This window comes from Lactuca saligna, chromosome 5 (genome assembly GCF_052625555.1).
Source record: "Lactuca saligna cultivar CGN05327 chromosome 5, ASM5262555v1, whole genome shotgun sequence".
NCBI classification, from domain to species: domain Eukaryota; kingdom Viridiplantae; phylum Streptophyta; class Magnoliopsida; order Asterales; family Asteraceae; genus Lactuca; species Lactuca saligna.
In genome coordinates this window covers 263329197-263340528 of record NC_136421.1, presented here as the reverse complement: position 1 = coordinate 263340528, position 11332 = coordinate 263329197, and the positions used below count along the sequence as shown (strand labels likewise).

Sequence of the window (11332 nt, the reverse complement as noted above, 5' to 3'; positions counted from 1 at the left end):
TGTCGTAAAACTGTCATATGGTAGTTACAGGAAAACATCTTCCTATCCAAAAACGGTCGTATTACTTGTCAAAAACTAACATAAAACCGGGTCTATAAATGGATCACAAAACTGGGTGTTTTTACAAAAAAAAAAAATATGGATTTCCCAGCCAGGAACTATGCCCCTTGGACCCCGCTCCCAAGGGCGCTGCCCTCGGACCCCCGTCAGTTCAGGGGCTTCACCCCTAAATAGCAGTATACTTTCAACAATGAAAAAATCAAACAAATGTGCACTCCGCACCATACTAATTTATTCGATAATTGTCAAAATTACATTGATCAACAAATTAACCTTATTACACTTAAATAATATTAATGATATAAAATCATCAACAATCTTTTCATATTTGTCAAGGATCAAAAACGTAACAAAATAATAACACAAGGATAGTCCCAGTGCAAAACAAAAGTTAGACACCAAACACGAAATTTTGACAAATTAGTGAGACGATTTCAATAATTTGTTATGTTAGAGAGTCTATATATGTCCTCCTTCCTACAAATGTAAAAGTAAAGTAAAACAATAGCTAATGTAAATCACATATTAAAAATAATAACTCATTAAAATCCAATATATTAATTGCAACAAAATAATCTATAAAATATAATTATAATTTAATAATATATATTGGTAATAGAAATATTGTAATTGTATAGCACAATAACATACATAAAATAACAAATATGTAAGTCCCACATTTGTCAGTGCACGATGAAGGGTGACTTGGCCTCTTGCAAGTACTTTGCAAGACTATTAGCAAGCCGGCAGTTCACAGTTTTGTATTTCTATGAACAAGTGCTGAGCCAATATATACTTTGTCAGTCACCCTCAATTCCTCAATTTAATCCTTCACATCTCTCTCTCTCTCTCTCTCTCTCTCTCTCTCTCTCTCTCTCTCTCTCTCTCTCTCTCTCTCTCTCTCTCTCTCTCTCTCTCTCTCTCTCTCTCTCTCTCTCTCTCTCTCTCTCTCTCTCTCTCTCTCTCTCTCTCTCATTAATTTAACCAAGATGATGAAGATGTATTGGGTGGTTACATGGTTCATGAAGCTCTGTATGTTATGCATGCTTCTGATGACTTTGGATACAACCGAAGCTCAAAAGCAGTTGAAACTGGGGTTCTATAAAACCACATGTCCGGCTGCTGAGAAGATAGTGCGAGACACAGTGAATAAGGCAGTCACCGCCAACCCTGGAATGGCTGCAGGAATCATTCGTCTCTACTTCCACGACTGCTTTGTCAGGGTACGTATACGGTATATCATGATCATCAGCTTCATTTCTAACTTGTATCAGTTTACATCGTTAATTTTCTAACTTTTTTTTATGATATACTCATAGGGTTGCGACGCATCACTTCTACTTAAGACAGTGCCAGGCAGTGAACTCGAGTCAGAGCAAGATGCCGGAGCAAATGCCGGCACTCTGAGAGGACTCGAGATAATAGATCAGGCTAAAGCAAAGATAGAAGCTGCATGCCCCAAAACTGTCTCATGTGCTGATATCTTGGCTTTCGCTGCTCGAGATAGCACCACCATTGTTGGTGGTTTCTCTTATGCTATCCCATCAGGACGAAGGGACGGAAGGATTTCCAACATATCCGAAGTAGACCTCCCGTCACCGGATTCTGACGTGAACACCCTGAAGAAGGCGTTTGTGGCTAAAGGTTTGAGTGTTGGAGACATGGTGGCATTGTCTGGAGCTCACTCTATAGGGAGAACAGGATGTAATTTTGCTACACAACGATTATATTTCTTTAACGGTTCACATACTGATCCATCGTTGGATCCGAAATATGCAGCAGCTTTGAAAAAGAAATGCCCGAAGAGTCGAATCTCTGGGACTGTGGATCTTGATCTAGTGACCCCTGATCGCCTGGACAATCAATATTATTCTAACGTGAAACAACACAAGGTTATGTTCTCATCGGATCAAACGCTCGTTGATAGTAAATTTACGGCAGCATTGGTAACTAAATACTCGAGTAACTTGGCTGCTTGGAGAAACGACTTTTCTGCAGCGATGATACGTTTAGGTTCTCTTGAAGTATTGACAGGGACCAAAGGTGAAATTCGGAAGAAGTGCTGGGTTCGAAACTAAATTGTCTTAAATGTATACTTGTCGTATCATTATTGTTTTGGTTTTAATTGATTTCTTATATATGTATTCTTTATTCTTCAAGACTTTAAGTGAATGAAATTGGTTGTGCTTTTTATTAAAATATCATGTTAAGATATTGCTTGTATTAAATACTATAAACATATATAGTAGGATTATACTATTGTAGTAGCTATATGATCTTTACAATACGGAAGAAATAATGTTGCATGTTCTTCATGTCTCATTTCATGTTTTCTAGGGTGTGTCTGGGGCGGTTTGGTTCGGTTATTGGTTAAAACCAAATCATAACCATTGTGATTGGTTAATGCATTTTGATAGCTATCGAGTATGGTTAATATTGGTTATGGTTAATGGTTTTTGTCGGTTAACGGTTTTGGTTAATAGTTAATATTGGTTAAACATAATATTCAAAATAATATAAATGCCGAAAATATATTGACATAAAAAATGAAAACAAAATACAAAAAAGTCATCGACGTCAATGTTTGTAATCTAGCTTATAGTAATAAAAAAATATGTACCTATGATACTCAGAGTGAGATAACACATAGTCACATTAAAAATAAAAAAACATTCAATAAAAATATGAAACTTTTAGAAAATTGACATTAATAATTTAATACATTAAAATAAAGCTAAACATTCATACACTTTCAATGCGATTAAATAAAAAAAACTATAAAATAAAATAGTCAAACATTTATATTATGTGTTATCTGGATAAAAAAAATTTTAATCACTCATATACATTCAATGTGATTAAGTCAAAAAATCCTTCGAATAGGTCTATAAAGTCAAAACGATCTTTGATTAGTATTAACGGTGTGAGAAGCATCCATTTAGGATTATGAGTGTGAAGATTAAACTAATTGTGAATAATGTTTGCAAAGTGTAGAATTAGCTGATTAGAAATTACAACATTAATGAATAATCTAACTATTGACATGATTGGAAGATTGCGTGTGTCTGCGTGATCAACTTTTGATGGTTTGATTGTTCGTTCGTTTCTTGATAAGTGATGATTAATGAATTATATTTGGAATTTTAATGAGTTTTAAATAAGTTTTACTATATTATTTTATAATTTATATATAATCTATAATTTTTTATATTAAAATATAAAGTTAGCGCTTCAGTTAATAATGATTCGGTTAGCCTATAAAACCATAACCGAACCGTTAGTTATCAGTTAACAAAAATTAGAAACTGAACCAACGGTTTTTAAAATGGTTCGGTTATATCTGTTAATTTGGTTTTGGTTCGATTTTCGGTTATTATGTTCACACTTAATATGTTCTTTATTGAAGACTTGATGTAAGTTATGACATTATAGAGAATATATATGATTTAACCATTTTATTTGACAAAGTAGAGTCACACAAAAGATTTGACTTTAGGCTAATTAATGTTTAACTATAACTAGTGGATCAAAACCACAAGATTATCAGACCTACTACTAAATTAATTTATGACCATTAGCCACAAAAGAGTAATTAAGTTTCAATATAAACACCCGAATACCATATGTTTTTCATATATAGTTGAATGTAATTTGAATAACCGAACTAGTAAAATATTAGGGTAAAATATGTGCTAAATAGTCTTATAACATAAACATAAATCAATATTGAGCATGTTAATTGTAAGGGTATATGAGATATCTTACAATGGTCCACGTCCGATTATAGAAACATACATATATAGATTGGTTTTTTGTAAGTCAAACTATTACACTTACGATTTAAAATTAAATTCACCCAAAACACATTTTCATAGTTAAAAAGATGTGCATGCCTCTAACATATTCTTTAGAATTTAGTATGACATTTCATAAATTGCTTTTTCTCAGATTTATCAGTATTAACACATTCTTCAAAGTTCAAACAATGTTTTGTTCAACTTTCTTAAATAAGTCAAACTATGCAACTTTCTTGTATTCAACCTTATTCAAAACCGAAATCCATAATTCCAGCCATGTTTCTTGTTACAAACAACTTCTAAAAAACTATGAAGTTTCTAAATTGAGATCAAAGCTAATGCATTATGCATTATGTTTCTTAACTTAAATAACGCGTTTTATACACAACATATATATATATATATATATATATATATATATATATATATATATATATATATATATATATATATATATATATATATATATATATATATATATATATATATCATTGCTTTTGATTGAAGCATACGCTCAATCTTCTTATAATATTGGAGTTCTTTTATCCGTGTGGAATAGAAACATTTTAACATAAACTATTTGATGTTATAATTTACATTTGTTGTTGCATTATGTTGGTCATTTTTAAACATGTTAGGATTATCACATGGGTATCAAAAGAAATTTTAAGCTTTGTCCATATATGAATTAGTTGGTGCGGAGGCATTACAAAAAAAATCTTAAATAGCTATGGAAAAATTCTATAGCTAGATACTGAATTCCATAGCTAAGTCTGAATAATTGTGTTAACATAAAAATTGAAAATAAATTCCGAACATAGATCCTTGTCTCACTTTTTATTCACAATTATATTTTCATAGTTAATTTGAGACGAACGTTACTACGACATCTATTATGTAAAAAAAATAATAATAACAATTATAGTAAAATGACTACAAAAACAAGGAATTTGTTGCAAAATGACTTTGCCACATTCAATAGCAAAATCGAGACAAAACATATTCCTTATCAAATTTGCTATGTCGTCTACAAATTTTTTACAAATTACTACAATATATCCATGATAGTTTTGATATTAATCTTTTTTTAAATCAACATGTAGGTTTTTATTATAAAATCCAAACATATGATATATAAAATTTCTATAAATATAATATAGAAGTTACATAAATTCATTATGTCGTTCAGTTAGGTTTTTAGACCATTATGAAGTCGTACCCAATGTACCGGTCCATGGTGTGGACGGCATTGGTAGGGTTTTTTTTTTTTTTCCTTTTTTGGTGGGGGATTTTCAAAATTATCAAAATTATCAAAACTATAAAAAAAATGATAAATAAGAGCTTTGATGATATTTTTATGATAGGTGATCTGCTATTCAGAAGTTAGAAACTTCGACAAACAAATTTGAAAGTAAACACATTTCATAAATTTTTGTTCTATTTTATTCCATAGGACCAACCATCTTTATATAGCCAAATATTTTACAAAAATAAAACAACTAACTATTGTTAGTCAATTATTTGTATATATACTAGACATGCCTAATTTTACATTATTGTTATATAGGACATGTCATGTGTTTGATTCTACTATTCATCTTGCACAATACACACATACTATTGCATATTTGATACTTACTATTACACATTGGACATAAAACGATATCTTAAAATTATTACAGTTTTGACAAGTAATAATAATTGTATCGTGATTGGATATCATAAAGAATCAAATGATTCACGTATCTTATTCTATTCACTAAAGAGTCGTAACATATATATGATAATATAACAACTTCTTAAAAATAACGCCAAGGAAAATCAATAAAGATAAGGAAACAAGTCTTGAAAATAAAGAAGATACGATTTCCTTCGTAACATGTTTTGCAGCTAATTGTCACCTACAATCAAGTTTAAGGTTTCATACACAAATTGGCGTAACATTCCTGATAATTCTACTATGAATAACAATGTTGAAGGATCTAGTTGTCTAAACGCTTTCATTAGAAATTGATAGGATAAATTTGAGAACATTGCGTTTCGATCATCAAACTTTTTATCTTTATAAGTTATAGATATACTCACTTTTTGTGCCATTTTGGCTGGATTAGAAATTAAAGGTACATGACATTGTTATTTAGTTAGCTTGTCATTTTGCACTTTTTTGTTGTCCCACCACAAGCCTTTTGTGAAAATTTTGTTGACTCTAAGCATTTTTCCCATAAATTTAATATCGAACTTCTTTCAATATATACTTTATATCATCCTTGAAATGCAAGATTTTATAAGGAAAAAAAAAAACCCAAAGAATCCTTTTTTCCAAATAGATTTTTTGAAGTGCATAATAAAAAAGGGTAAATGCAATGGTAACATAACACATTAACATACATGTTCTTTGGTTCTTTTCTTGAAACCACTTACATGTAGCAAGTGAAAAACCATGAACACCATTTTCATCTTCCATTTCAATGGTGGGATCAAAATCAAAGGTTAAAGCTCCAACATATCAACACAAGAACATCCTTCACACACGTTCAAAAGTAAAAAAGAAAAACGAAAAAACACATTTTACAATCAATATACAACAACACCAAAACCGTTGAAGGCAGAGGACTGATTCTCAATCTATATTTCCAACAATAACAACCAACCAACCAACCAACTGGAAAAGGGTGTGTTTTAATTGCATCCAACTACAGTAAGTTTCTGTGCATTCATTAAGTATATTACCCTCCCTAATCACCTCATCTGACAGATGTCATCCATTTCATACTTCATACTTCATACATCTCTACACTTCAACCTTCATCATTATGAATTTTGATTTTTCTTCAAAGGAACTATTCCTCCTCTCATGCTGTTCCTGTTTTTGGTGGCTGTTCAAAGTTCAAACAAACCATAAATGCTTATTCAAACATACAATTATAGAAAACACTCAAGAGTTTGAGAAAAAGTTGAAAATCTTATTCAAGAACTTAACTAAAAGTTTACCTTTTTAAGAGGCAACTTAGAAGTTCCTGGCTTTTTTGAATAATCAAGTGGCTTCAATATCTCAAAAGAACACACTAAGGACTTGTCAACACTCAATAAAGCTCCTGCATTGTCAAACTCTCCCCCATAATTTGGAGCTGAAAATATTGTCACGAGTCTTCTTTTAGCAAAAAACTCGTACCCATCTTCTACAACCTGCAAAAAAGATTCATAATATGGCTCACATGATACATATACAATGTTTCCATAAACAAACAAAGTTTGATTACCTGATGACCTCTACAAATAAGGTCAAGATCATTTTTGGCAAGAAATTCAACAACTTTATCAGCTCCAAAAGTACATGAAACACCACGATCACTATCAGACCAACCTTCAATGTTGGGATCAGGATCTGACCACAATAAATCACATAAAAGCCCATTATCTGGGATTTCAGTTGGCCTTTCAATTTCTCTTATTTGTCTCAAATTCTCAAGCTCAGGGGAAAGACCACCATGCATGCAAAGGATCTTTTCATCAACTAATGCAGCAACTGGCAAACAGTTGAAGCAATCTGTAAATATCTTCCATAAACGGACATTGAATCTCCTTTTACATTCATCATAAAACCCATAAATGCGGTTGATTTTCGCATCTTCATGGTTTCCTCTTAAGAGGAACACTTTATCTGGATATCTTATCTTGTATGCAAGAAGCAGACATATGGTCTCCAAACTTTGTTTGCCTCTGTCAACATAATCACCAAGAAAGAGGTAGTTTTCAATGGGAGGGTAGCCACCATACTCAAAAAGCCTCAATAGGTCTTGGTATTGTCCGTGTATATCACCTATCATTAACAAAGATTGAAGAACATGAGCTACATTAGGAAATAATATAAGAGTATATAAAAGCAATTCTAGTAGTATATATATGTATATTCAGTTTTGTATTGTTACAGCTAGTATCAAATTGATTATTTAACCCTTGAAGAATCCAATAATCATAAGTATTACCCAGATTGTAGAAACTGTTATCCCAATAATCACATAATCACTTGCGGAAGGCATACTCCAAACACCCTCTTAGGATTATAATCACTCAAACCAATTAAATTCTAATGGATACATGTAGATAGCATCAATGAGGTGAGAATATGAACAAACACAAAAACCCCAAACCAAATAGCTAAAAGAAAGGCACCGATTCACCATGATAATCATCATTAAAACTAAACCCACCCCAAATCAGATCAAATACAAAGAAGCCCTTAGGTAATTCGATCATTAGGGCACCCCAATAGAACTCAAAATTACATAGAACATGGGCAGAAATCTATCACACCCATCTGCAATTGAGCGTCATAACTACGAGATTCCTAAAAAAAGTATACAAAAAAATACAAGGATCAAAAACTAGTCCTCGAATCTTACCGCAGATCCTGATTGGCGCATGGAGCTGCAGGAGATTAGGTTGAGAAAGGAAAATTTGCCTGGCGTTGACGCACAGCTGACGGATCTCAGCCTCCGATAGCTGGACCTGTTTCCCTCCTCTACCATCCAACAACCTCCTAATTATATCATCCAATACACCCTTCTCCATCATCCCGTCCATCACGATCATACTCATTTTATCTTCCTACCTACCTATTAACACGAAAAGAAAAATCCTCCTAAGAAAGGGTTAATCGAGAAGGATTTACATAGATAAAGAGAAAGGGATCGAGTAATTGAATTTAGAAGAGAGATGAGGGATGAAAGAGGTGGGGTGGGGGTTGAATGAGATTTGGTGTGGTGGGTATTTCTCAAAGAAGAGAAAGAACATGTCTTTGGGCATGTCGTTATCTTGCAGCTCTTGAACACTTTTTCAATTCTTTCCGTCTGTGAGTAATCAATGTATACGTATTTTCTTCGTACTCTATACGTCTCTTTGGTTTGATACGGTCTAAGGTTATCCATACCATAACCGGCTCAAGTCTTCCCGTTTTAATAACAATATATTTATATAACACAAAGTAGAATATATAATGTTTTTTTGTCATTTTATTAATTAATTAAATAATCGTATTGTCTTGCAAAATACTTATCTATGAAATCATTATTGTTAGGTGGACAATATGATACTTCTAGTTGTAAATTTACCAACGGTAGGCACATAGACAAAGTAAAGATAGTTTGGTGGAACAGTTGATGCTTTCTCTTGAAATAAGTTGATTTTGTCTAATAAATGTATTAGAACTAATTTCTTTTATAAAATATAGATTTTGTCTAAGTGGAATATAGCCATTACCAAATTCATAAAAAAGATTTACATAGATGTAGCGGGTAAACGAATAACAAGCTGTGTCGCAACCCCTTTTTGAATGACAAAACTAATTCTTTTAAAAATAACGTCTATAGATCTTCTGAGTAGCTTCACAACTTCTGACACAAGATAACCGAAAATATCAAATGCAAAAGGTATAAACATGTGTTGATTTTCCATATACGTTTTCACATGTTTTGCCACTTTGCTTGATGCAGCTTTTAAAACAGTTTGTCTGTAACGCCTGCAGATCCGGGCTAGTCAATTTAGAGGCAATAGGGGTCAAAAATGACTTTTCGACAAAAGATTATTTAGAATGAATAGTCTTAACCAAGTTTTAGAATATGTCACAAGGTTTCCGTGCATATAAAGAACGCCGAAATCCGAGTTATAACGAAGAAGTTATGGCCCGCCGAAGTTTTACGGCAAAACCGGCACAGCACCGGAAGACGTAAATAGTGAATTTACGATAGAAGACTTTTTAGCCTTAGCAATCTAAACAAAAGTCGTAGAATATATTAAACTAAGAGCGTCGATAAAAAGAACGCCCAAATCTGACTTCGTATGAGGAAGTTATGATTTTTCTAAGATTCGGCTTAGCAGTGTACAACCCGAAACTCGAATTTTAGTTCGAGCGGTTTTTGGCTTACGTGAAATAAATGAGAGTTGAAGATCACATTAATAGGAACTCAACGGTAAAAAGACAGACGAAAACGGAGTCCGTATGAAGGAGTTACGAATTCTTCGCGGTCATTTAACAGTCTAAACGCCTCGTACTGTTAAATTTAAGATCGGTCGAGAATTAGCCGACGGAGTCAAAATGAAAGTTGTAGATATTATTTTTACCTACGCGTGGATATAAAGAACGTCAAAAACGGAGGTCGTATGTGAAAGTTACGGATTTTAGAAGTCGGAAGTGTGTTGTGCGAAAATGGGTGATGTGGCACAATCTTGGCCATTGCTTTCTCCCCAAGTCTTGCCACTAGATGGTGACATGTGGCACCAAGTTCAGCCATTTTCACCCTATAAATACCACCTCTCCCACCCTCATTTTCTTCACACATTTCCCATTCTTTCTTCTCTTTACTCTCTCTCTAGAACCTCTCTCTAGTCCCGAAATCCCCCGAAAAGCCTAGGGAACCTCCCTAGCACGAGGCGGAAGCCCCGGAGTGCTCGACGGCTCCGAGAAGAAGAGCTTTTCGGCTCGGAAACGCTGCTCCAAGCAAAGCCTGGTTTTCTATAAAACCCGCTGTAAGTGAGCTACGTCTACGCTATTTTTAATATAGTTTTTATTTAATTATATGAACGTTATTAAGAACATATAATAAATACTTGGGCTATTATTATGGGTTATATAAGTATTTTTTTTAACGCTTATATAATAGTAATAATAGCTAGACTATTAATTAGTCTCGGCGAATAATAGACTAAAATCTATTGGTGATAATACTAGGTTTCGTCGAAGGAAATTATTTTAAAGTAAACGAAGCGCTGTCCGAGTACCGAGTCACCACCTTCTCAGGTGAGTGCATAGTCCCTTTCATGAACATGATTTTAATACAAGTATTAATTATATGTTTATGTGCGAGTTAATTGATGTTGCTTGAAATTCGTGTTAAAGAACATACCTGATTATATTTGATAATTTAGGATAAAGAGTAGACCTAAATTAAATATGAGGAATATTGGGTAGTATATTCTTACGAGTACAAGTGAGTTAAACTCAGAGAATAGAAGTTAGTATATGTCACTTATCCGGGAGTATGGATTAGACATAGTCATTGTCCCTAGTCCGAGAATATGGATTAGGCATAATCATTCGTCGTTAATCCGAGAGTATGGATTAGCTATTGTCCCTAGTCCGAGAGTATGGATTAGGCATAATCATTCATCTTTAATCCGAGAGTATGGATTAGTCATTCGTCCCTAGTCCGAGAGTATGGATTTGGTAAATTCGTTCATTTCTGATCCGAGAGTATGGAGTAGGTAAAACGACTAATCTTAGGTCCGAGAGTATGGATAGCCTCGTTGCGAGGATCGACGGGGTGGGATAAGAGTTGTTTATATATATGTATGGTGAAATTGTATATTTTGTGAATTTTAAACTATATATATGGTATAACATTGTGGGATTGAAATCCCTATGTGCTCACCAGGTTTCCCAACCTGACCCACTCAGTTTATTTATACCACAGGTGTTG

General features: G+C 33.2%; 2 protein-coding genes across 2 annotated transcripts; one reads left to right on the top strand and one right to left on the bottom strand.

The window, feature by feature from the left end:
• The first annotated feature begins 1058 nt into the window (after positions 1-1058).
• LOC145047151 (peroxidase 5-like) lies at positions 1059-2138 on the top strand. The gene is made up of 2 exons (XM_078995383.1): positions 1059-1283; positions 1380-2138. Exons 1-2 carry the CDS (start codon positions 1059-1061, stop codon positions 2136-2138), a joined length of 984 nt encoding a protein of 327 aa, XP_078851509.1.
• A 4150-nt stretch (positions 2139-6288) lies between these two features.
• LOC145047662 (serine/threonine-protein phosphatase PP1 isozyme 9) lies at positions 6289-8696 on the bottom strand. The gene is made up of 4 exons (XM_078995995.1): positions 8261-8696; positions 7118-7677; positions 6849-7043; positions 6289-6733 (listed from the first exon to the last, which is right to left on the bottom strand). The coding sequence occupies exons 1-4, from the start codon at positions 8454-8456 to the stop codon at positions 6710-6712; spliced, it is 975 nt and encodes a 324-aa protein (XP_078852121.1). The 5' UTR covers positions 8457-8696; the 3' UTR covers positions 6289-6709.
• Between the last annotated feature and the right edge of the window lie 2636 nt (positions 8697-11332).